Source organism: Colletotrichum graminicola, assembly GCF_000149035.1.
Source record: "Colletotrichum graminicola M1.001 genomic scaffold supercont1.16, whole genome shotgun sequence".
NCBI lineage: Eukaryota > Fungi > Ascomycota > Sordariomycetes > Glomerellales > Glomerellaceae > Colletotrichum > Colletotrichum graminicola.
The window spans coordinates 596,834-620,009 of record NW_007361020.1 but is presented as its reverse complement, the minus strand read 5'-3'; the positions used below and the strand labels follow the sequence as shown (position 1 = coordinate 620,009).

General features: G+C 55.2%; 6 protein-coding genes across 6 annotated transcripts; 3 read left to right on the top strand and 3 right to left on the bottom strand.

The window, feature by feature from the left end:
* Window positions 1-1,188: 1,188 nt before the first annotated feature.
* Window positions 1,189-2,207, top strand: GLRG_04989 (twin-arginine translocation pathway signal; the record flags this gene model as incomplete). The annotated part of the gene is made up of 2 exons (XM_008095674.1): window positions 1,189-1,355; window positions 1,418-2,207. The coding sequence occupies 2 exons, from the start codon at window positions 1,189-1,191 to the stop codon at window positions 2,205-2,207; spliced, it is 957 nt and encodes a 318-aa protein (XP_008093865.1).
* Window positions 2,208-5,748: 3,541 nt separating this feature from the next.
* Window positions 5,749-7,089, top strand: GLRG_04988 (FAD binding domain-containing protein; the record flags this gene model as incomplete). Its single annotated transcript, XM_008095673.1, has 2 exons — window positions 5,749-5,769; window positions 5,857-7,089. 2 exons carry the CDS (start codon window positions 5,749-5,751, stop codon window positions 7,087-7,089), a joined length of 1,254 nt encoding a protein of 417 aa, XP_008093864.1.
* Window positions 7,090-8,371: 1,282 nt separating this feature from the next.
* Window positions 8,372-10,627, bottom strand: GLRG_04987 (V-type ATPase; the record flags this gene model as incomplete). The annotated part of the gene is made up of 7 exons (XM_008095672.1): window positions 8,372-8,428; window positions 8,467-10,049; window positions 10,110-10,194; window positions 10,247-10,295; window positions 10,368-10,389; window positions 10,457-10,502; window positions 10,619-10,627. 7 exons carry the CDS (start codon window positions 10,625-10,627, stop codon window positions 8,372-8,374), a joined length of 1,851 nt encoding a protein of 616 aa, XP_008093863.1.
* A 1,574-nt stretch (window positions 10,628-12,201) lies between these two features.
* On the bottom strand, window positions 12,202-13,862 carry GLRG_04986 (uncharacterized protein; the record flags this gene model as incomplete). The annotated part of the gene is made up of 2 exons (XM_008095671.1): window positions 12,202-12,433; window positions 12,490-13,862. 2 exons carry the CDS (start codon window positions 13,860-13,862, stop codon window positions 12,202-12,204), a joined length of 1,605 nt encoding a protein of 534 aa, XP_008093862.1.
* A 2,817-nt stretch (window positions 13,863-16,679) lies between these two features.
* GLRG_04985 (ATP dependent DNA ligase domain-containing protein) lies at window positions 16,680-19,947 on the top strand (the record flags this gene model as incomplete). Its single annotated transcript, XM_008095670.1, has 5 exons — window positions 16,680-17,018; window positions 17,115-17,728; window positions 17,778-17,856; window positions 17,924-18,003; window positions 18,051-19,947. 5 exons carry the CDS (start codon window positions 16,680-16,682, stop codon window positions 19,945-19,947), a joined length of 3,009 nt encoding a protein of 1,002 aa, XP_008093861.1.
* Window positions 19,948-20,111: 164 nt separating this feature from the next.
* On the bottom strand, window positions 20,112-21,387 carry GLRG_04984 (2OG-Fe(II) oxygenase superfamily protein; the record flags this gene model as incomplete). The annotated part of the gene is made up of 5 exons (XM_008095669.1): window positions 20,112-20,714; window positions 20,773-20,923; window positions 20,974-20,990; window positions 21,049-21,162; window positions 21,220-21,387. 5 exons carry the CDS (start codon window positions 21,385-21,387, stop codon window positions 20,112-20,114), a joined length of 1,053 nt encoding a protein of 350 aa, XP_008093860.1.
* Window positions 21,388-23,176: the final 1,789 nt, after the last annotated feature.

Below are 23,176 nucleotides of genomic sequence, written 5' to 3'. Positions count from 1 at the left end.
AATCTCATTTGCTTTCCCCCCCTGCCCCCTTCTTTCTTTGGACCAGGCCTTGTGATTGGGCATTTGCTCACGAAAGTCTATACCGATTCGCTGAGCTTGTTTGGACCGCAGCGAAACGAAACATGCGGAGCACTCGTCGTCCATACTCAATTTCTCCTGCCCTGCCTGCCCTGCCGCACCTTTCTCACCTTGGACAAATTAGCCAAGCAGCCAAGCAGGCTGACTTCCTACCCGGGCAGCGCAAGAAGGGAAGGCTTGCTGCCATCTGAACTTTGACCCATGTCCTCCTGCCCCCCCCCCCTGCCCCTTGACGCCATTCGCAGCGAGTACGTATTGCTACGTCGTGCGTGACACGATACTACTCGCCCAGTTGGATCCCTTCCCCTTGCAGTCTTCCTTGACACACTCCGCGTGCGCGCGCGCCCGCCTGCGCTGCAGTTGTCTACCCTGGACCTCTTGGTCGGGACCGGCACCAACTACCAGACGCAGACTCGTGGGTACCTGTACTTACTGTACGTACCCTGCACCCTGTACCCCTGCTCGGTCTGAAGCTTTACGGTCGAGCGTAATCTTGCTACCCGCATTGTGGACTCCCGTGTGAACCGACAACGGAAAGAAAGCTAGCCGCAGACAATACCCAGCAAGGACCCAAGTCGATCCGACCCCCTCCTGAGTTGCAGAACCTGCGAGGAGCTATGCGTGGTGGAAGATACGCCGCCGATTCATGGAGGAGGGGGGAAGGGGTGGCGGCGGCAATGATGATGCCGGTCGAATCCTCAACCTTCTTTATTGCCCGCTTGTTTCCCACCTCCAGTCGTTTGTTCTCACCCCTCTTCCCTTCTCTTCTTCATCCCGTTCACTGTGTGTCAATTTCTTACAACTTCCAAAAGCGCTGGTCTGCTTTCCCTGGTCCACCGGTTTTGCTTACACTCTCCTTTTCCCTTCGAGACATCTTACCGCTACGAACTGTCACTCCCTTCCTTGGACGACATTCTTAATAAACCCCCCCTCTTGTAATCGTTCACTTCATCGACCGTCCCAGGTGGCACCGATCGAGAATCGCTTTTTTTCTTTTAACAACAATCCCCATCGCCCGAGTAACCTGTCCCCGGAGAACAGTCGATTGAAAAGGAAACAAGAGTTTTAGGACGAGCAAAGCTGCAAGAAACCACACAACTTTAATCGACAATGCCTTCAATGAAGACCGCCCTCGTCGCCTGCCTGGCCGCAGTGGCCGCTGCCGTCCCTATGGGACCCAAGTTGAACGACAAGCAGATGGAGCTCTACAGCCTGGCCAAGAGGCAACAGGCTCAGGCTAGCGCTGCCGGATTGACCGACATCGACATCCTTCAATTGTGAGTTTACACCGCCACTGCCTGGACCAAATCCTACAAGATTACTGACCAAGGCTCCACAGCGCCCTTACCTTGGAATGGCTCGAGGGAACCTTCTACCAGCAAGGTTTCCAGAAGTTCCCCGCTCAGGACTTCCTGGCTCTAGGCCTGTCCCAGGAGCAAGTCAACGACCTGCAGCAAGTCGGTGCTACTGAGCTGTCGCACGTCTCTCTCCTGCAGTCATCCATTGCTCAGGCCGGCACCCAGCCCGTCCAGCCCTGCCAGTACAACTTTGGCTTTACCGACGCTAAGAGCATGGTCGCCACTGCTGCCATTCTCGAGAACGTCGGTGTCTCCGCCTACCTCGGAGCCGCCCCTCTTGTCAAGGACAAGGGCATCCTCGGCACTGCTGGCTCCATCCTCACCATCGAGGCCCGCCACCAGACCTTCATCCGCGCCGCCTCCAAGCAGATCGCCATTCCCCAAGCTTTCGATGCCCCTCTCGGTATCCGCGCCGTCTTCTCCCTGGCCGCTCCCTTCATCACCTCCTGCCCTCAGGGATCCAACTTGGCTCTGCAAGCCTTCCCCAAGTTGACCATGACCTCTCCCGCCAGCGCCTCTGCGGTCGCCATCGGTGCCCCGATCATGCTCCAGTCCGACGCTGCTGCCCAGGCCCAGGCATGCGCCTTCACCACTGGTGGCGTCCTGCCCGGCGGAACCATCTTCGCCCCCTTCAACCAACAGCAGGGTTGCGTCGTTCCCCAGGGTCTCAGCGGCATCACCTACGTTTCCCTTACGAGCCAGTCCCCGATGGCTGGCACGCTCACCGATGAGATCATTGTGGCTGGCCCCATGGTGCTTACTGTCTCGTAAGCGCGTCCCGTGTGTCGGGGTACATGGTCACCCAGCGCGGTTGGCTGTAAAGGACGTGACGGGGTTGTGTTGATTAATATCGAGAGGTCACCGAGAACACAAAGAAGTCAAACAGGGGGAACAAGCGCATGATACCTCGCTTTACGACAATGGAAGTCGGGGGAATAGTAAAGAGCATACTCAGCCAGTTTTCGAAAAATGTCGACCTTTTTCTCTCTTTCAGACTCACTCTTTCAAACTCCCGTCCGTCCGACAAAAACGACAAAAACGACAAAAAAATTCATTTCTCTGGCTGAACAGATAGCCTGTATATATGATGGTCATATTATATATATTCCCAACGGGGTTTCAGGAGTCGAGTCGAGTCACATCGAAGACTTATGTATTGTTTATTTAACTTGGTAACTCAAATTTCCCTTTCTCATTTTATTTCTCTCAAAGTCTTGTTACATCATTTCCATTTGTGCATCAGTCTCCGTTGCGGGCGAATCATCAGGAAGGGCGGAATGGGCCCAGGAAAACCCGTTCCGAGGAACAGCGCAAGAATTCTATGATACCAACAGAATAAAGCACGATTATCTTGACAAAAAACATGTTCAACACATAGGATTCCCCTTCTCTTGTGCGCAAGGAAGACTTGAGGGGAATGAGAGGATTGGAAACAAGACCACTTGAGTTGCCGGGAAACGATACGACTGAGACCAGCGCAAAATCAAAGCTATCAATTACAGCTGCAAACAATGCTTTCATCCAACCAGCACAGGTCCACCATTATTTTTGTGTGTGCACTAGGTAGATGAGGTGAAACGTGTTCGTTGAATTGAACTGCAAATCAAACTCGGGGACTCGTCATCTATTGGATATTGGAGAGGTGTGAATGGAGACGGTTAGGATTGGACCGAGAGGTGATCCCTGATCGAGCTAAAACCGGCGTACGGCGGCACATGGCTCGGAAGTGGGTCTGCGAACCTTCTTTTTGAGACATTCTCCACCGGCTATCCGTACTCTCCTCTGGGCGGGCGCCGACTCTGTCATCCCGAGCTACCTATTTGTGGTGCTCGTGGCACTGCGCTTGTGGCGTTTGACGCCTGCTGAGTAATATGGCGTCCCCCCCCCCGTCTTGGTCTCTCTAGACTCTTTTGAGCCACGACGGGCCGGCAATAGTTGACTGAACGTGTCGTGCTCCAGGAGGGCAGTCTCCAAGAGAGTCAGCAGTTATTGACCTTGAGCCAAGATCGGTAAAAAAAAATGGTGTCGTTGCTCGGGTACCGCCTGTGTGTACGGGCTGCGTGGCATAGCTGCTCCAACTTCAACGAATGGCTTGGTAGCCACGTCATAAAGAGAGAGAGAGAGAGAGAGAGAGAGAGAGTGTGTGTGTGTGTGTGACTGAGAACCACGCGGGTTTCCTCGATAGGGATTAGACAAGTATGCATACATATCGATTGAATCGGACGGCGCTACGTATTCGGCACCCTGTGGTCTAATTCTGGCATGCCAACGTGCATTCATGGCCAGTTACCGGATGATCTATATTCGGTAGGACTCGTACTGTGCCCAGCAACCCCGAGATGACTAACCGTTCGACTCCAACTCAAACCGAAGCCGTCAGGGAACGGGGTGTATTCAAGTCTCTCCACCCCTCCAAGAAAGGCCACTAAGTTTGATTTATCATCAACTCAGTATCCTCGACCCCCCCAAAACAGCATGTGAAATAGGGCCAGCACGATCCCTCATCCATCCCACTAGGACATATCGACCTGGTGTCTGACAATTTACACGGACTGTCTCGTGTTGGGAACAAATGCCTGGAGAAACCAGTATGAGATCCAGTTTCCGGCGCGGTGTTTGTCCTCCGCCAGCTCGCGGTTCATACAGTTTGGCAAACGGAGCAAATCATACAGGCTTGTGAATATGATGTAGGGTATTGCAATGCGTTCCCGCATGAAACCATTGCACGTCCTCAAGTCACGATGAGACAGCGCGCCATTACAGTGTTACTTGGTTGAACGTCTGACTGGTAGGCCGTTTCACCTTCTACCGAGACAAGAAAGACCTGGAAGGATTGATCAAACGTTGTTTTCTCTGGACTCTCGACTATACCGATAAGCCTTATTGGGTGAAAGGCTTAGACTCAGTTAACTCGGAACAGCGAGCGTGAAGCCCGACGGCCAACATAGGGAGAGAGAAAAAAAAAAGGACACCGTTTAGCTCAAACGTCTTTCATGACAGCGATGGCAAAGTTTCATGAGTGCCTTCCTCGATGCCAGGACAGCAGCCAGTGCCAACTCGCTGCCACTGACCCCCCGGGTAGCACAAGACGGCTATCGGACATTTAAACAAGGTTATCGAAACAGTATTCAACGCAGCCTTGGCACGTGTATGGGTGAGCATTGGCAATTCTTACTTTTGCAGCGCCCCAGGATACGGATCGCCTCTGGATACGGGTCATCGACCCGAAAAGGCCCGCGTGGTGAGTAGATATCACAAATAGCATGTGACCATCGGGAGAACCGTGGGCTCGAAGTGGCGACAATTTGTAAACGGCAAAAGAGATGATGGTCCATTCTATCTCTCCCAAAACTAAACTGGTGTGGTTTCTACAGCTAGGTCGGTCTCTGACGGTTGTTTTCTGCTGTCGAGGCGAAGTTGTTTGATGCGCTCGCTGCGCCGGTGGGGCGCCGATGCGGGGGCCGGTCGTTCACAGTGACACACACCGGTCTGCCACCCCAAGGTCCAGGGCAACGACGACATCTGTGTGTCCTCGACCGCCAGGTAGCATAGAAACTGGCAGGTCGAGCCGTTCGCATAACCAATCTGATCCGCCCGCTGGGCCACGGAGGCCTCGGTTGGCGTGCTCATCCTGGGCTCCGGCGGTTGCAGCTCGACTTCCACACTGGCCCGGCGTGCTGATCATGTGCTTCATAAGGTATGATTCGTGCGTCCTGCGGCCTGCCCCCGACAGCGTTAGGGGCCCGTTTGCAAACCGATATTGCTGTCGAGAAGGACGGCCAGGGTCACTCCCGCAACCATTGTGATACATTGCACAGCCATCGTGCTGCCGCTTTCCCGACGCCGCAAGCCCGGGCAGCAGATATAATAACGATGGAGAGAAATATGATGAGCAACTAGGACTGTACGCAAGATCGCCGTCTGATGTAGCTCGCGCGTCCAGTTGCGCAATCTAAAAATAATTGCCCCATCATCGTCAACCCCGCGCTTGCCCCTCACCAAGCCCACGAGGGGGGCGAGCAGTTCGGCCGGTCGCGTGCTGTGACGTCTGCGGGGTCTTAGTCTAACCGCAATGCGTACCGGGGGCGGGGGCGAGATAATGCAGACATGCTTGGAATGGAATTCCGCTGGTCGAGGGCGGCGTTGTTGCCTCGGCGAAGCAGCGGAGATATGCCCGGGACTCTGCTCTTGCTGCGGGGTCGGATCGGCTCTGCTCTTGTCCACACCCACGAACCTTTGCTGAAGACGAATTCGTCTCATCATCGCCAGCACTCTCTGCACAGACTCCGTATCGCGTCCTAGGATGCCAGAAATGAGTAGACCATTCAATAAGGTGCTTATTTCCACGGGGGAAACCCCCCCCCCCCCCCCCCCCCCCCGCCCCTCTGCGTATACTATGCTTAGGTAACTCGGTCAACAGGTCGTCATCGTCGGCGCTGGCCCCTCCGGCTTGCTCCTCGCCCTGCTGCTCTCCAAACATGGAATCCAGGTGCATGTGCTCGAGGCCGAGGACCACCTCGACCAGCGACCCCGGGCCGCCCACTATGGTCCCCCCGCCATACCCGACCTCATGCGTGCGGGTATCATCGACGAGGTCCGCCGCCGCGGCATGGTGAACAGCCGGTACTCCTGGCGCCGCCTCGAGGACCACAGCGTCATCGCCGGATTCGACGCCAGCATGCTCAGCGACGTCGACGGCAAGGACTTGAGGACCGCGTGCCTTGTCCTGCAAGAGCTCGACCAGCTCATGCTGGACGAGTTCCTGGGCAAGTACGGCGGCTCCATCAGCTGGGAGCACCGCGTGGTCGGCCTGGGCCAGGACGAGGAGCGGGCCTGGGTCGACGTCGAGACCCCCGGCGGCAGGACGCGCGTCGAGGCCGACTACATTGTCGGCTGCGACGGAGCCAACAGCGCCGTGCGGAAGGGACTCTTCGGGAACGAGTACCCGGGCTGGACGTGGGACCAGCAGATCGTCGCGACCAACACGTACTACGACTTCGCGGGCGAGTACGGATGGGACGACGCCAACTTCATCATCCACCCGGAGCACTTCTTCATGGCCGCCAAGATCACCAACGACGGGCTGTACCGCGTCACCTACGGCGAGGAGCCGGGCCTGTCGCACGAGGAGATGAAGGCGCGCCAGGCCGACAAGTTCCGCACCATGCTGCCGGGGCACCCCGAGCCCCACCAGTACAGGGTCGTCAACTTCGCGCCGTACAAGATGCACCAGCGGTGCGCCCCGCGCTTCCGGTCCGGGCGGTTCATGCTGGCCGCCGACGCCGCCCACCTGTGCAATCCCTGGGGCGGGCTGGGCATCACGGGGGGGTTCGTGGACGTCGGCGGGCTGTACGACTGCCTCGCCGGGCTGTGGGACGGCCTGGCGGACGAGAGCATCCTGGACCTGTACAGCGAGAAGAGGAGAGAGAAGTGGCAGACCATCATCGACCCGATATCCCAGGAGAATTTCCGGAGGGTCATGGACGCGGACCCGGCCACGAGGCTCGAGCGGGACGGGTTCATGCAGATGTGCCGCCGCGCCGAGGGCGACCCGGAGTTCATGCGCGAGCTGATGATGAAGAGCTTTGCGGTGCGCTATGACTTTACCCAGCACTACAACAAGGCCAACGGCAAGGAGGGGAGCGGCGCTTGATCCTTTGGCGCGAAGCTGTATTGCATGCCTTGGTGGCGCCGAACGGATGATGAGACATGTGTGTGCATATATCGGCACAGTCACGTATTCGAAACACAACTAGAAATAGTGGAAACACGGAACACTAATGACTGTACCAAATGCCTCTGATATCATCTCGACAAAGTGTGTTGATGAAGTGGGCTGAGTGTATCCTGGTACACTACCCTAGGGCGTGAGCCCCATGATGCTGTTTGCCTTATCACGGTCTAGAAAACCGGGGATTCGATCCCATCATGATTGTTTCTTCAAGAAACGTCATTCTGTTGTGGGAACTGGGCAGGGAAACATAGTGCATCAGACGTTGCAGTAAACTTTCTTGCAACAGTCCTCCCAGGAGTGTTTGAGACCCGAGTTTCAGATCTCGAGCTCGTGGTTTCTTCTTCTTCTTCTTCTCCTTCTTGTGTTCTTCTCTAAGCCTTCTTCTATACTATCACCTTGATCGTGTCCCCGTCAGCCCTGGATGATGTGGTTCATATGTCCATGTGTCGACCTCCGTTATGACAGGGAAGGCGAATAAGAGAGGTTCTAGAAGGCTTATAATAGTAACTTTTGAGACCATGGAAGTATTACCAGAGGCTTACATAACCCAACATCCAGAGAGGTGAAGACCGATGTGGCGGCCTCAGTCTGCAAAGTGACGCCCCCTCTCCAGCCCCTTTTAGCGACCAGTGGCCAGACAGGACGTCAGGTGTTAGGATGGCTTCTGTTGTTGTTAACCATTCAATTTATTAAAAAAATAAGAGATGTGTGTGTGTGTGTGTGTGTGTGTGTGTGTGTGTGTGTGTGTGTGAACGCAAGCAGGGACGAAAACCAAGGTGATGCCGCTCCCAATAATCGATGGTGGGTGACCCTACGCTCGGAAACCTAAAAAAAAAAAAGCCTGACAGGGCACAATGGCCGCCTGCAACTGAGCATCAACGACAGCCCTCCAGATGAGGAGAAAAAGGCGACACTAGCCATTCACTCCTGCTTAGTTACCTGACAGGGCCAGCAACTTATTACATATCATCAAGTCCATTCCCTGTGATGGGACACAGCACGTAGTCGTAACAACACGCACGCGGATCAGGTTTGGTAACGATCATGTACAGATAGGATATACTAGCCGAGACTACGAAACGAGGAACCACCATGCACAATACGTCTCCGTCCCAGGCTCATCTATTGAACCTCGAGACATCCCCTATAGCGCAAAGGGATGCTGACTAAACAGGACAATACCCAACCGCCTTTGGAGCGTTTACTCGTCGATAACGGAGGCAAACTTGTCCAGCATTTCCTGTTGGATGTCCTCGTACTGCGATGACAGTGTTAGCTAGTGGAATCCTCTGACACAATGTTGTATTGACTTGCCTTCTTGGTAACGGCGGCCTGGCCATCGTCAGGGAGCTCGAACTTGAGTTGACGAAGCTTGCCCTGCAGGTCTCCAGTGGCTTCGCGAATCTTGGCCCAGCTCTGGCCCTGAGCGACGGCTTTCTGGGCCTCATCGTGGAAACCAATCATGAGCTTCATCATCCACTCCGTCTTCCACAGCGGGCAGAACTGGTCGTAGTCTGAGTAACCGTTCTGCTGCAGGAAGTCCTCCTTCAGCAGCACAGCGATATCCAAAGTGATTTTGTCGGGATCAGACAGCGCACTCTTTCCGACCAGCTGTACGACCTGGTCGAGCTCTTCCGAGTCGGACAGGAGCTGCTTGATACGGTCGCGCAAACGAGGGAAGTCGGGGTAGTCCTTCTCGTACCACTTGTCGAGGACCATGGTGTACTTGCTGTAACTGAGCGAGGTGTTGATGGAGGGGAAGTGCTTGCGCTGGGCGAGCTTCTTGTCGAGACCCCAGAAGACCTGTACGATACCGAGGGTGGAAGTAGTAACGGGGTCGGAGAAATCACCACCAGGAGGACTGACGGCACCGACAATGCTGACACTGCCCATCCTCTCGGGGGAGCCGAGAGACTTGACGCGACCGGCACGCTCGTAGAAACTGGCGAGCTTGGCACCGAGGTAGGCGGGGAAACCTTGATCAGCAGGCATCTCTCCCAGACGTCCGGAAATTTCACGAAGAGCCTCTGCCCAACGCGAAGACGAGTCGGCCATCATGGCGACGTCCAGGCCCTGGTCGCGAAAGTACTCGGCCACAGTAATACCTGTGTAGATAGAAGCCTCACGGGCAGCGACGGGCATGTTGGAGGTGTTGGCAATAAGGGTAGTGCGCTTCATGATGGGCTCCTTGCGGCCGTCGACGTCGATGGTGAGCTCGGGGAAATCCTTCAAAACTTCAGCCATCTCATTTCCGCGCTCACCGCAGCCGACGTAAACAATGACATCGCTGTTGGAGAACTTGGACACAGACTGACTGATGACAGTCTTTCCGCAGCCGAAAGCACCGGGAATGGCGACAGTACCACCCTGGACACTGGGGAAAAGGGCGTCGAGCACTCTCTGGCCGACGACGAAGGGCTCGTTTGCCTGCATCTTCTCGGTGGTCGGGCGGGGAACTCGCACAGGCCAGGTCTGCATCATGGGGTACTCCGTCTTCTTGCCATCGAACTCGACCTCGAGGAGGGGCTCCTCGACAGTGTATTGGCCCTTGCTGGCAATCTTGGTAATAGTTCCGCGAGCACGGGGCGGGAGCAGGATTCGGTGGACAGAGATGAACGAGTTCTCGTTGACGGTACCCCAGACGTCACCGCCCGAGATGTGGTCGCCAACCTTGGCGGTGGGCTCGAAGTCCCACTTCTTCGTGCGGTCGAGGGCGGGGACGGCGATACCACGAGGAATGTAAATGGTCTTGGACATTTCGCTGATCTTCTCGAGGGGTCTCTGGATACCGTCGTAGATACCGTTGAGCAGACCGGGGCCGAGCTCGACGGAGAGGGGCTTTCCGGTGCGGTAGACGGGGTCACCGACCGTGACACCGGCTGCGCATGCCATTAGCTGTGCGTTTCAAGGGATTTTGGGATTGGGACGGGAAGACGTACCGGTCTCCTCGTAGACCTGAATGGTTGCTTGGTCGCCATTGATTCGAATGACTTCACCGACCAGGTTATCGTGACTGACTCTAACCTGCGAGCGTGTCAACTGGCGTTTCCGTAAGTGTCTCGACGTTTCGACCTACCAACTCGTACATAGCAACACCAATCATGTCCTCGGCGACAATGACGGGTCTAGGGATGCGGTTAGTCGTCGCGAACAGCAGATTGGGAGACGGGGGCGAGCTGGGAGAGCTTCAAACGAACCCTGAGACGGAGAAGATCTTGCCTGTAGGCCAACGCCAGTCAGTCGATGCCATCGCCAAGAGGCAGCGCAAAAGAGCCTGGGAGCTTACCATGTCCGAGATCTTCCTGCTCGACCTTGTTCTCTTTCTTCTGCTTCTGTTGGGGTTGACGCCCGAGGTTAGCTTCCAGCAGTCGAGGTCGGTGGGGCAAGCATATGCCGCACAACAGAGGCGACAACAGTGACAGCGCGGCGTCTGAATTGGGCTGCTTACAGGAGGCATGATGGGCGTTTCGACGCGAGCAGGGCTCGGCTCGTGCAGCGTCGTCACAGGAGGAGGATCGGAGGAAGGTGAAGAAGGGTCCGCAGTTGAGGGGGAGGGCGGGTTGGATGGACGAGGTGTTGTTGGAGAAGAGGATGGTAGAGGTTGAGCAGAAGCTATTTCCAGAGCTTCGGCGTCCACTGTGAGTTGGCTACTCGGTTGCGGATGCGGCTGCGGCTCCAGTGCATGTACCCCGTCACCGTCTTGTATGGGACTTGTGGTACTCAAGCTGGAAACGGTACGGGCAGGCGATGGTACTGCTGATTCTGGTTCATGAGAAAGTGGGGGCGATGATGTATGGCCGGGGTCCGTGCCTGCTTTTGAGGCTTCTGTCGCTGAAGGACAGCCACCGATGGCGCCTGTACCACCGTCGCCCGGAACCTGCAAGTAGGCACTCAAGCTGCCAGTGCCAGGCGCTGTGGCAGCTGGCGACGACCCGTTATCGTCCTGCTTTCCTCGGACCAGCAGCTCGACCAGCGATGGCCGCGCCCGAAGGCGAGGACGAAAGCCGACTTGCATGCACTTGGATTTGGGGCTTATGGGATAGTTGCCAATGGTTTTTGCGATGGTGAGTATCGATGAGTTTTTTCTTCCCCCTTTGTTGTGGTAATTGGTAGTTGTTCTAGTTAAGAAAATGCCCACCCGGAGTCACGGGTTGGTTATGGTGTTACACTCGGCAATCCTTTTGCCCACGCAGCGCAGAAGAGGTACGGATAATCCCTCCTGAGATTCGACTGTCTTATGCGGCAGCAACGACCCGGGAAACCACCAAGCAAATCTTGTCGTCCGTCTATCCGTCCGTCCGTCCGTCCGCCCTTGAACTTGTGGAAGACGAACTTCACCGCCGCAACGTTTGCTTGACACCAGGCTGCGACAAAACTACAGCTTCACTTCCACGAGGCATTGGATGTAACCCTTGTGACTGAATCATAAATATTTGACACTAAGTATAACTAAATATCGCCCGAGCAAGTCATTCCTGAAGCTGCGTTTCCCAATGTGAACCACGTCTTTAGCAGACGAGGTGTACACGAAACGGCTGTGCAACAAGTCAGTCGTATCTTACGCCGGTTTTCTTAATCCCTTCCAAAGCACGAGTAACCTACGTTCGTACATTCATTACTATCGTCATTATGCCATGCCATTGGCCAGCAGGCCATCATCGTTAATGACCACCCGACCGCCACCCAGACATTCGCCGATATGAGCTCCCATCTTAAGAGCATAAGTCCTCGCCGACCCGCTGGTAGGGCAGTCATTGGCACTGTTTTCTTCCCGCATGTAGCCCTGAGAGCATTTCTGTCCTTGGCCAGCCCTCCTCCCCGACAGTTTTTGATGTCTGGCGGATAAACCTGTCCGCTCGTCTGGCCGTTTTGTGCGGGTCGGTCCAGTTTTTGTAACTTCTATAACTTTTGTTGCGATTGCAATTCATTTGATCGATCCGTTTGTGTATCGGGCCTTTATCGGATCCAAGCGTGGTGATGTGATGCTTGCGCAATTCTCGTCCCGACGCAGATCTATTGTGTGCGCCTGACTCAAGCCGTGGTCTCATTGAAGTCGATGAGCTGCTCCTCTTCGTCGTTCTCCTTGAGGCTCTTCTCCCACTCATCCATGAGGTTGTTGGCAGTCCGCTTGAGGTTACCAGGGGAAAGTTTGTGGACGACAGTGGGGAGAAGCTCCTCCAACCGACTCGGCGACAGCACGGCCGAATCGAAAAGCGAATCGGATCTGACTGAAGTGTCCAAGGTGATGGATGACTTCTTTTTGCTGATGCACATGTCTTAGCATGGGGGAGTTGGAAAGCATGGCAGTGAGGCTCTTACAGTGAAGTCGCATTCTCGTTGTTGTCGGACATTGACACTATTTCCTCAGACCCTCCCATCGTCGAACCGCTCCAGCGCGCTGACTTGGCCGATGATACCTGAGGCGATTCCCAGTTGGACCAGTCGTTATCATCGAACGAGTCGAAAGTCAGCGGCGTCCACGAAAAGTGCTTAGCCTTCGTCGTCGTAGACTTGGTCGCGGGCTTTAGGTTCGGTCGTTCCTGGAGCGGCTTCGACGGCTTGCTCGGCGTGTCGATAGATGCCAGATCGAAGGCTGAATTCAACGGAACTCTAGGTCGAGAAGAGCTGTTGGGCTTGATGGTGTCCTGTTCTCCGAGGTACGGCCTCTCCCTGCGGCCATGGAGGTCCGTTGAGCCCGGTCGTACAGGAACCCCGTGGATTGGCTCGTCACCAACAGTCGCTTGTCTTATGTCTTCCATGAAGCTCCAAAGACTTAGCTTGAAGTCCTGGGCCACCTGCTTTACAGCGGGGGAAGCAGCCGTGTTGTACGACCTTGGCTGCCATGACGCTCTCTTTGACAACGCGGCGCTCGCAAGCATTGGTGGAGACCGGAGGACTGGCGACTTCAGGCTTGCAGTGTCTTCGTGCACAGCAAAGCCTTCTGGCTTGGTCGGGGATAACAGCGATAGCGTCCTTGTGTGCCCGCCGCGGAGGACCCTTCGTCGATATTCCCTGGGCCCTGTCTGTCCCTGCAAGTCTCTCAGAAGCGTTTTCCTCCTGTCCAGCTCGACGCTTCGTTTTGATGCTGCCTCATCGTCATCCAGCAGAGATGGCTCAAACTGCGGTATCGGAGGACGCATGGGCTCATGGCGTATTTCTCTCTTCCTCTGAGTCCCCTGGGCTGTCCATCGCTGCTTGAGTCTCGTGAGCTCGGCCTCGGCACGGGCCAATTCCTCGCGGATCTCCAGTACTCGTCGTTCTTGCGCTGCTATCGCGATGATGAAGTCATTGGGGTCTGAGGGAGATGCGAGTGCCGAGGTGTCGACGGGTGTGGGAGGGTAGGATGGCGTCGCGACTGAAGAGGGTCGGGAAGGATCGCTGGTAGGCGGTGCAATGGGAAGGGTCAGGGAAAGGCGGTTGGTGTTTCGCGACGCATTAGACGTCGAACGTGACGCGCGCGAGAAACGGTCCTGGGTCGACGGCGTCGGCGGAGGAGGAGGCGTCATTGCCTCGGGGATCTCCATTTCCCCCACAAGAGTTTCGATCTGAGCTTCCGAGGACTTGAAATGGCAAGGCCTCGGGGCAATGGCAGGTTGGGGAGTAAAGGCGGTGGTTGTCGTGGTGGCCGAGGAGTCCGCCGGCGGACGCTCGACCACGGAGGCGCGACGGCGAATCTCGTGGGTGCTCTGCATCTCGGCACGAGCGAAACGTGCGGTGGACGCCTCGTACAACGATTGGCAGTTTGCGGTGGTATATGCTCGACGGCGCTTAGGCAAAGAATGTGAGGGAGATGCGTTATTTGCTCTCCGGATATGCCTTGATCTCCAGGCGGAGGAGGAGTGAGTGTGATTCGTCCTTCTGGCGACGACAGCCTTGTAGGTATTCAAATGTCTCTGATGGTCATGTAAGAGAGTGTGTGAAAAAGCCGAGATGAAGCAGATTTGTAGCAGGAAGATGGCTGTCATGGAGAAAGTGAAAAGAGGGTCATTATTGACGGCCCGGGTGTGCGTGTGTGTTGTGAATGGCTGGGCTCCTCAGATAGCCACAGCGTACCGATAAGAGAGCAACCTGAGGAAACAGAGAGCGTTCGGGGGGGGCGGTGTCGTTCCGGGGGGGGGGGGGATCCAAATCACCAGCTCCAGTCGCAGTAGGGGGTTGGAGCACACCTCCTCCCTGGGTCGGGTAAGGGGGCCTGTTGAATGAGGGTTGCAGCGCAACGGGGGTGACAATTGGACAGCGAGATTGGCCGAGCTGGCCGTGGCAGACGAGGGTATTTTCCTGTGCTGCGGTCGATAGGGGTGGACACACCGGGCTGGATGCTTCGGCAGTCAAGGAAGTGTGCGAGGGCTGTGTAATCTCTTATTTCGCGTGTTCCGGGCCTTGGGGTCCTCTGGGGGGTGAGTCGAATGACGAATTCAAGCACAAATATCCAAGTTGAATGAGCGACAAGGACTGGAAATGGGGAACGTTGTGTTGATGTAGAGATTGTGACGACCAAGCGAGGTGGAAAAGAGGATGCGGCTGCGGGCGAGGCCTTGACTGTTGCTCTGGGCCGTCAATGCTGCTTGAATTGCTCGATGCTTGCTTGTTGATAGAAGACGTGTTGTTGTCCCGGGATCGTACCAGGGGTAACAGGGAGACCGATGTCTGGGCCCAGGTTGTGAGGTAAGGTATCCGTAGTTATAATATGCGCACAACAGGGTTGCATGAGCTGAGAGGAGACGAGGCGAGGATGGCAGAGGCCGTAAGTTGGGACGACGACGGAAGAGGAACAAGAAGAAGCAACGAGCAGCAGCAGTATTGATAGCAAAGTTGAGCCAATGGTGTGCTGGATGGGTGAGATGGGGGGAAAGGGAGGGATGGAAGAACGAAGTTGATGAACGAGCGAATGTAATGCGATAACAAGTGCAAGATGGTTACAGGTCAGTTGACTCTTTTGTTGGCTGCAGCCCTGGTTGTTGGGATGGGAACCAGAGCATGTGGTCTGACCTGAGCCGTTGATGACGGAGCTAAGCTGGTGGTGGTGATTTTTGCTTGCTTGCTTGCGCGGTAAGGTAACTAGGTAACGCATTGAGTTTTGTTTGTATCCTCCCTGTTTCTATCTTATTTACATCCATCGTCCCTGTTGACGACGATGACAGCCAGCTAAAGCTAAGCAAGGGCCCGCCACTCCCCCCCTTCTTCCGATCGTCTACTCCGTAGTAGTAGTGTATTTAGGTAGTGGTGACATGGTGACTCCTCATTGTTCTCGGCCTGCGGGCTGGGTTTGCATGTGTTCCCCGTTGTTTTGACTGACGCCTCGTCGAACCAACAAGACAAGACGAAACCATCGCCCACGGAAACCGGTGGACCATGGCTTGCGTTTGCAGGACCGACGATCCACTAGGATGGATGGACTCCATTCAGGGGCTTGCAGCAAGCGTGCAGCACCAAAGTCGACCGGCACCTGCAAGACACCGCAGTAAGGAGTCGGGAAACTGTCAAGAACAGACGGGCGCCGGGGCAACAGGCGTGAGCTAGGCGGTGGTGCCGGACGGGGACATGTTGGAAAAGGGCCCGAGGCAGTTGTTAGCCGTCTGCTAAACTCTTAGCTGATCTTGTCCCCCTTTGCGGTGGCTTCCGAGGCACACAAGAGCTGCGAAGGCTCCCGCCAACGATTCAACAGATGTGACAAGGAGGACGCCCCGGTAAGGGCAAGGGACCGCAGGAAAGGAACTGGGATTAGCCGGGCGTGCATGGAGCCCACGACCCAGTTTGAATTTCCCTGAAATTAGCAGCCAATCATAACCGCCATCTGTTTCCCCGAATGTCTAAAAGGGACCCACGTGACTCCCAGGCACTTTGGGGAGGTTGCGACTGCTCTTTCCTGATCCTGCTCCTGCTCCTGCTCTTTAAAGGAGTCCAATACTCCGTAGAGCAGTAACAGTAGAGGCGGGGCGGTATGGAGCGTGTGCGGTGCATTAATTGGCGATGGAAAATCGGTACATAATCACACCACACTCACTAGGTGTCTGCAATTGACTTTTTCTTTCTTCATTTAGGTAGTCAGCCTGCCACCCACCACATGCTTTACACGTGTAGCTGCGATATTACATGGTACCTACGGAGTAGTGTGTTTCCATCCAGAAACCTTCTATTGTGTTGAGTATTGGGCATGGTACTTATACTGTGTTTTCCCAACTGGGTTAGAGTACCTATCATTGTGTACCTGTGTGACCGTAAGAGGGGCCTTGGTGGCAGTGCGCTAAATCCACCACTGAGACGTGTCGGCCTTCTGCAGGATACCCTCGAACAAGTCGGCAGAGCTCACTTGCGCTTCAATTTGGGCATCACCAAGACCTCACCTAGGTCTTTATAAACATCCGCCTGCATTGGGCATCCGGGTGGCACATATGAATCATACTATTGCCGCTCGGGCATGACTCTACTCCATCAAACCGTGAAGCTTACTCTGCATACACCACGCCGTCCGTCCTCCAGGCCACGTTGAAGCTATCGACACTGTCAAGATGCCCCTTTCCTTTGTCCTCATATGCGATCTTCTAGAGCAGGCTCATAAGCAATGCAAAGCCGGAAACAAGAACCTCAACCAACGCGTGTCCGACTGGTTCACCCAGCATCGCCGCCATATTGACGACCCTGGAACCGATGCCTCTGCTCTGCTGTCTACCCTCCTCCCGGACAAGCGCACCGATCGCGTGTATGCCATCCAGGCCGATGCTCTTTCGAGCATCATCGGCCGAGCCCTGCGTCTTGGGGCGTCACGTGTTAAAGAGTTGCGCCGATACAAGGAGCCCGGCCGAGGCGAGGATCTGGCTGACTGTGTTGCGAGAATCCTCAAAGAAACGGTAAGTGTCGCATTCATATCCCTGAGCCGAGTTATCGGAACTGCACAGCTCAAGCTAGGATAACGTGAGTATATGCCCACTCTGACACCACGGCAGCCAAACCCTATTTTTGTCGGAAAGGATGCCGTAACCGTCGAGGAGATCGATTCAGCCCTGAACAGCCTCGCCGCCTCCTGTAGGTTCAGCTCTCCCGCCGTTCGGGCTTCACAGCCCCGTTCAAGCAGTCGTCGAGATGAAATACTTGGCGAATTATACCTTCGCGTCCAGTCAAGGGAAGCCAAGTGGCTCACGCGCCTGATACTCAAGAGCTTTCAACCGGTCCTGCTTGATCCGGGACACGTCTACTACTGCTACGATCCCCTGCTCCCCAACATTCTAAAGGTCCGAGACGACTTCTCTGCAGCATTGTCTCTTCTGCAGAATCTAAGGAAGGAGCCCTCGTTCCGCAGGGGCGTGGAAGGCAAGAAGAGAGATGCGCTGATTAAGCACCTGGCACCCGCCCTGGGTGTGAAAGTCGGCAGGCCGTATTGGCTTAAAGGCCGTAGCATCAAGCATTGCATAAAGCTCGGCCACGGTCGCATGAGCTGCGAGAAGAAAATAGACGGGGAATATTGCCAAGTCCACATAGATCTAAGCAAGGGATTCAAGTGTATCCAGATATTTTCCAAGAGCGGCAAGGACAGCACCAACGATCGTGCCGCATTGCATGGGTGAGTATCGTATGCTCAGTTGGGTGCGGACGCACTAACATTTACGTAGAGCCATCCGTGACTCGCTCAATATTGGAAAGCCAAGCTGCAAGCTCGTCCGCGGCTGTATTCTGGAGGGGGAGCTGGTAGTCTACAGTGACAAGGCATGATCACTGAACCCTGGCGTACACTCTTTGCTTACCTCCTTCACAGGAGAAGAAGATCTTACCTTTTCACAAGATACGCAAGTACGTTTCGAGGTCAGGCAGCTTCATCAGCACGGAAGCAGACTCGCAGTAAGCACGTTGCCCTTAATGTCCATTTCCCAGGCTAACGTATCAAGGCGCCACGATTATGAGCACTTGATGATTATATATTACGATGTCCTCCTTATCGACCAAGAGTCCCTTCTCGGTGTTTGTCAAAGCGAGCGCTTCAAGCGACTAGCGGAGCTGATCGCCTGTCGAGAAGGCCATGCCGAACTGGTAAACCGCCAGGTCATAAATTTCGATCGTTCTTTGGGGGCACATCATCTAAGACAAGCGTTTGCCAAGTCCATTACAGAACGAGAGGAGGGCCTAGTGCTAAAACCAGATGACCCCTACTTCGACTTCGGCGAGAACCGCCGCGCGTTTTCCAGTTGTCCCATCAAGCTCAAGAAAGAGTACATCGGCGGGTTTGGTGACGTGGGCGACTTTGCTGTGGTTGCGGCGCGGTACGACTCCACCAAAGCGAAGAGCTACAATATCCCGAACCTCAAGTGGACGCACTTCTATCTTGGGTGTCTCGAAAACAAAGAGGAACACCAGAGATGCCAGGCTCAACCCATATTCACAGTAGTTCACCAGGTGGAGCTTAGCGAGGCCCTGCTCAAGACAGTGGTGAGATATGGAAATCCAAAGCCAATTGCTTTCCAGGACAACGATGCTTTGATCCTCAACATTGCGCCAGGTATAGCACAACAAAAGATGCCCAGTGTGGTTTTCACCGAGCCCTTGGTGTTTGATATCTGTTGTTTCTCATTCGATCAGGAGGGAAACACAGGCTTCTGGCAGCCGAGGTTCCCGCAGGTGTCCAAGGTGCACTTTGACCGGTCCTTTACCGACACCATTTCCTTTCCAGAACTCCAGGCCGTTGCGGAAGACGCAACGAAAGCGCCGGCCATGGATGACAGCCAGGAGATGCTTGATTGGATTGCGAGGCTGGAAGGAGCGGATCCTCGTGGCGTCCCCGTTGATGCCGTCAGTCAGTCAACAACATCTTCCCGGATGACACCATCTCGCGCCTCGTCCATCCAGCCGTCAGCTTCGCCAGCGCCATCTCTTGCGCAGAGCCCACTAGGATCTCGCAGATCTCTTCCAACTTTGTTTGAAGCCTCGGAACCTTCCCTTGTCGCAATCCCGGCTTCTTCGTCTTCAGTCGACATGTTAGAGGCCACCGAAGACGCTCCTGCGAGCGAAGCAGTCCGGATTCCCAGCACCAACAAGCGGATTCTACAAGGCAGAGACGCGTCTCCGCGCAAGCGGCCAAGAGTTTTTTCTGAGCCTGGTGTCGTCACCCAAGAATCCGCCCGATCACCACGTCATCCGCTTGCAGACATAAGCGTCAACCAGACGAGTCCCCCTCCTCACGACCCTAAAACTCAGCAACCGGCCGCGAATCATGAAGAAACGATCAACAAACAGACAGAGGAAGTTGCTCCTGTGTCTGATAAGACTAGCAAGCAGTCTATAGCAAGTTGTGCGGAAACACATGGGTCACCAGCCCACAGCGCGCAAACACGCTCACCAGCGCGACCTAAGCACACCTGCCAATGCGTAGGCGACAAGTGCTTTCTCACAGACACCGTCGTCCTCCTCTCCCCTTGCGTCGCCCAACAGCCATGGATAACCGAGAACCTCCTCCCCCTCCACGGCATCCACCAATGGGCGACGAACCCACAAGACTGGGTCGACAAGCCACCCGTCTGTTCAACTTCGGCTGCAAACAGTCAGAGACAGCGCCGATGCATACGGAGGGTCTGCTTCGTGGAACACAACCGGAGAGAAGTGACCCACGCCCTGATGAAGCACCTCGAGAGCAACCCGCAGTACACGACAAGCGGCAGGCGCGAGTACGTTGAGGTGTACGACTGGCGCATCTTGGAGGATATCACGGCGCTGGAGAGAAAGCCAAAGGGATCGAAGTCCGCGACAGAAAACTCGGGCCCCAAGCAGAAGTGGTGGGTTGGTTTGGCTTGAGACTTTTCGGTGCCCCTTGTTTCTATCCGACTATACTGGCATAGCAACGGAGTTTTGGTGGTATATTGTTTTGCATAGTTATAGCCGCGAGCCTACGTCATACGAAGCCACTCGGTAGTGAGCTACAAACGGATGAATACTGGTTATCACGTTATCCACCAAACTCATGACGACACCGTGGCCTCCTCCTTGTTGTACAGCCCCTTGTAGCTCTCCCTCAACCTCATGAATAAGTGCTCGTCGGCGGTGAGAACTTTTCTCTCCGCGTACGGGTTCGCGTTCGGCGTCCCCTCGGGCGCGACGAATCCCTCGACCCTCTCGCTCGGCACGGGGTCAAGCGCCACGGACCCGACAGGGTGGCAGAAGAAGGCCATACTGTACCGGGGACCCGTGTCCGTCTCGCCGTCTACGCCTTCGCCGCCGAACACGACGCGGTGGACGGTGCTCCGGAATAGCCCGTTCGTCCAGTAGCTCAGCAGGTCGCCGATGTTGACGAGGATGGGCGGGGAAGGGTCGGATTCCGTGCCGGGCGGGGTCACGGGTACGGGTGCCCAGACGTTGTCGCGAGTGAGGATCTCGAGGCCGGCTTGGCCGCGGAGGCGGAAGAGCAGAGTCAGGGAGCCGTAATCGGAGTGGGCGCCGGCGCGGACGTCGTCTTCGGAGGCGGTGGTGGAGGACGTGGGTGGGTAGTAGAGCATGCGCAGGATCGTGCCCGAGTCGCCTTTGGAGCGGAGGTGAGCTGAGGAGAAGAAGCTCGGGGGATCGACCTGGGTGAGGGTGTGGGTGAGCTGCCGTGAGATGGGTAAGGGGGAGGGGGAGCTATACGTCGAGCCCGATGCCGAGGAGCTCTAGGAGCTCAAGGCAGAGAGCGTGGCACTGATCTCCAAAGGAGTTTATGAAGGGCTCATCGGGCTGGATGGTCGGAGGCAACGGTTGCTGGGCCTTGCCGTCCTTAAACTCGCCAAAGTTGAAGGCCCTTGGTGTCGTGTTAGTCGCTGTCTAGAATACCAGAATCGAGAGTCTTACTCCTTGTAATCGCCGACCTGTCACGGAGTCAGCATTTTCGTCTCATCGAAGTGAAACGCTGGCAATGACCCCCACCTTTTGATTCTTGGGATCTAGCGTCTCAGAGTGCATGCCTGACCAGCCGCGGTTGTTCTTCTGAATGGAACAGGCGGCTTTCTCCTCCACAGGAGCTTTGAAAAGTTTCTTGGACTGCTCAGCGGTTTAGCATATGTTCCGTCGTCGTTAAAAGGAAAGGGGCAACAGTACCAGATCAAAGGCCGTATCAATATCGCCCAGTGTTACATACTTTCCGGAGCTGCGGATATAGATGAAGCCATGCTCGACAGCGGCGTCAACGAGCTGGCGCGCAATGGCGGCTCTGTCGATGCCTGTAGAGGCGATGTCGATGACGGGGATGTTGGCCTTGGGCGCCATGATTCCTACTTTCTGCGATAGATTTGCTTCTTTAAAAATGGCTGTTAGCTGGTTTCTTTACATAGACGTTTATTTGGAGGGGCGATGTTCGACCGAAGTCGCACGAAGTGGGATGCGATAACGATAAGAGTGGGATCGGTAGGGGCGGACGGGGCTGTTTTAGATAAGGGCGTCGATTTAGATAATGAGTATTACGCAGCGTTCGGTTTGGGAAAATGGCTTCAATATATCGACCTTGAATATGTCGTGCCTTGAAAGGGATTGATGGGAATTGGTAGAAAGTACCATGGCAGGAAGCGGCAATGGGATGTTTCCTCATTTAGTGAACCAAGGGTGTAATACCTATTCAAGTCGCGAAGCTTGGATCGCCTTATGACAGCTTCGGAACTGACACCCGGTTCTCGGCGCTACGGGAGCCAGGATTCTGACTAGACCCAGAAGCTTATGTATGGAGTAGATCGAGGTTGCACAAAGGGACACCAGATCGAAGACGTCCTAGTGCAAGTTTGATTCACCAGTGTCTTGGTCAAAAGCTTAGAGGATCTACGCCATTGCAGTGGAGAGAGATGATGTCCTAAAAAGGTGTTTTGTCAGTCCTGTTCCGGGAACGGAACTCGTCGTTCACTTAGAGTTCACTTAGAGTTAGGGTGCTAGTTGATAAGCATGTCCTATGACTCCTACGGCAGGGCGGGATCCCGTGGGTTGGTAAAACAGAGCTCGTCTCCTGTCAAAGAAAACACCTGGAGCCGCTGGGGCCTAAACAAGGTACAGGCCCGCTTGCGCCATCATTATCTCATGGGTGTGTGGCAACCAAGTCCCATGTGCGTATGCTTGTTACTGAGTACATCGTATATGGCACTTATAGACGACGAAGCCTCTCGTAAGGATCCAGCTGTGGGTATCCGAGAAATGGAGAAGTCTTGAAGCGGAGACTGGGAGGGGACATGTTCAGAGAGTGGAGGCTGAAGCCCGGGAATTCTTCATGACGCCTCAAGCAGGATACACTCCAAGGAAGGGTGCAAGGAGGCAGTCTTCGTTCTAGGTACGACTTCAGAGCTCTCCTTAGAGCTTGAGAGTGCAAAGTTGCGAACTGTTTGCCGAAGAATATACCATGCAAGGGGCTGACAGAAGAGTGTGCAAGACATGGCTGAATCGCACATCCCTGACACAAAGGACAGGCAAACGTACGGAGCGGGGATCGCGAGGGGGAAGGGGAACCGCTGCAAGGTCAGTTGAGCAACGCTGCCGCTCCCGCACTCCTGTGTGGCTCTGCTCCGGTTTGGGCTGGGAAGACTCCGTGTTGTTGGAGGTAGGCGGTACAGGTACGGACGCATGGGAGAGATGACAGGTGGATTTGGTCCCGCAGGACCCCAAAAGTCAATGAACAACACCGAATGGCATGCTACTAGTATTGAGTATCGAGTGGTGCAGTTGTGAATAAAACAGATAACGGAAGGAATAATTTTCTACAAGGAGAGCTTCTCAGTCTGCGCATGCCTTCCTCCAAGCTCTCCACTTGGGTTCGTAACCGGGTACTTGATGTACTTGTCAGACAACGGACGAGCTGCCAGCCACACGCACCGCCACATGGGAGACCCACCTCCCTCCTCCCTCCTTCACGCGCTAACCCTACGGGTTCCTTAGCGCGCCTCGAAACCCAAGGGTTGCCAACTTGCTCCCCCTGTACCAGTGCGGTACGTCGCACCTGCGTTCCCGAACCCCCAAACTTTGGATTCCAATTTACCTCCCCTCCATCAGTGTCCTTTTCTTAAAGCTCCCCTCTTCTTTT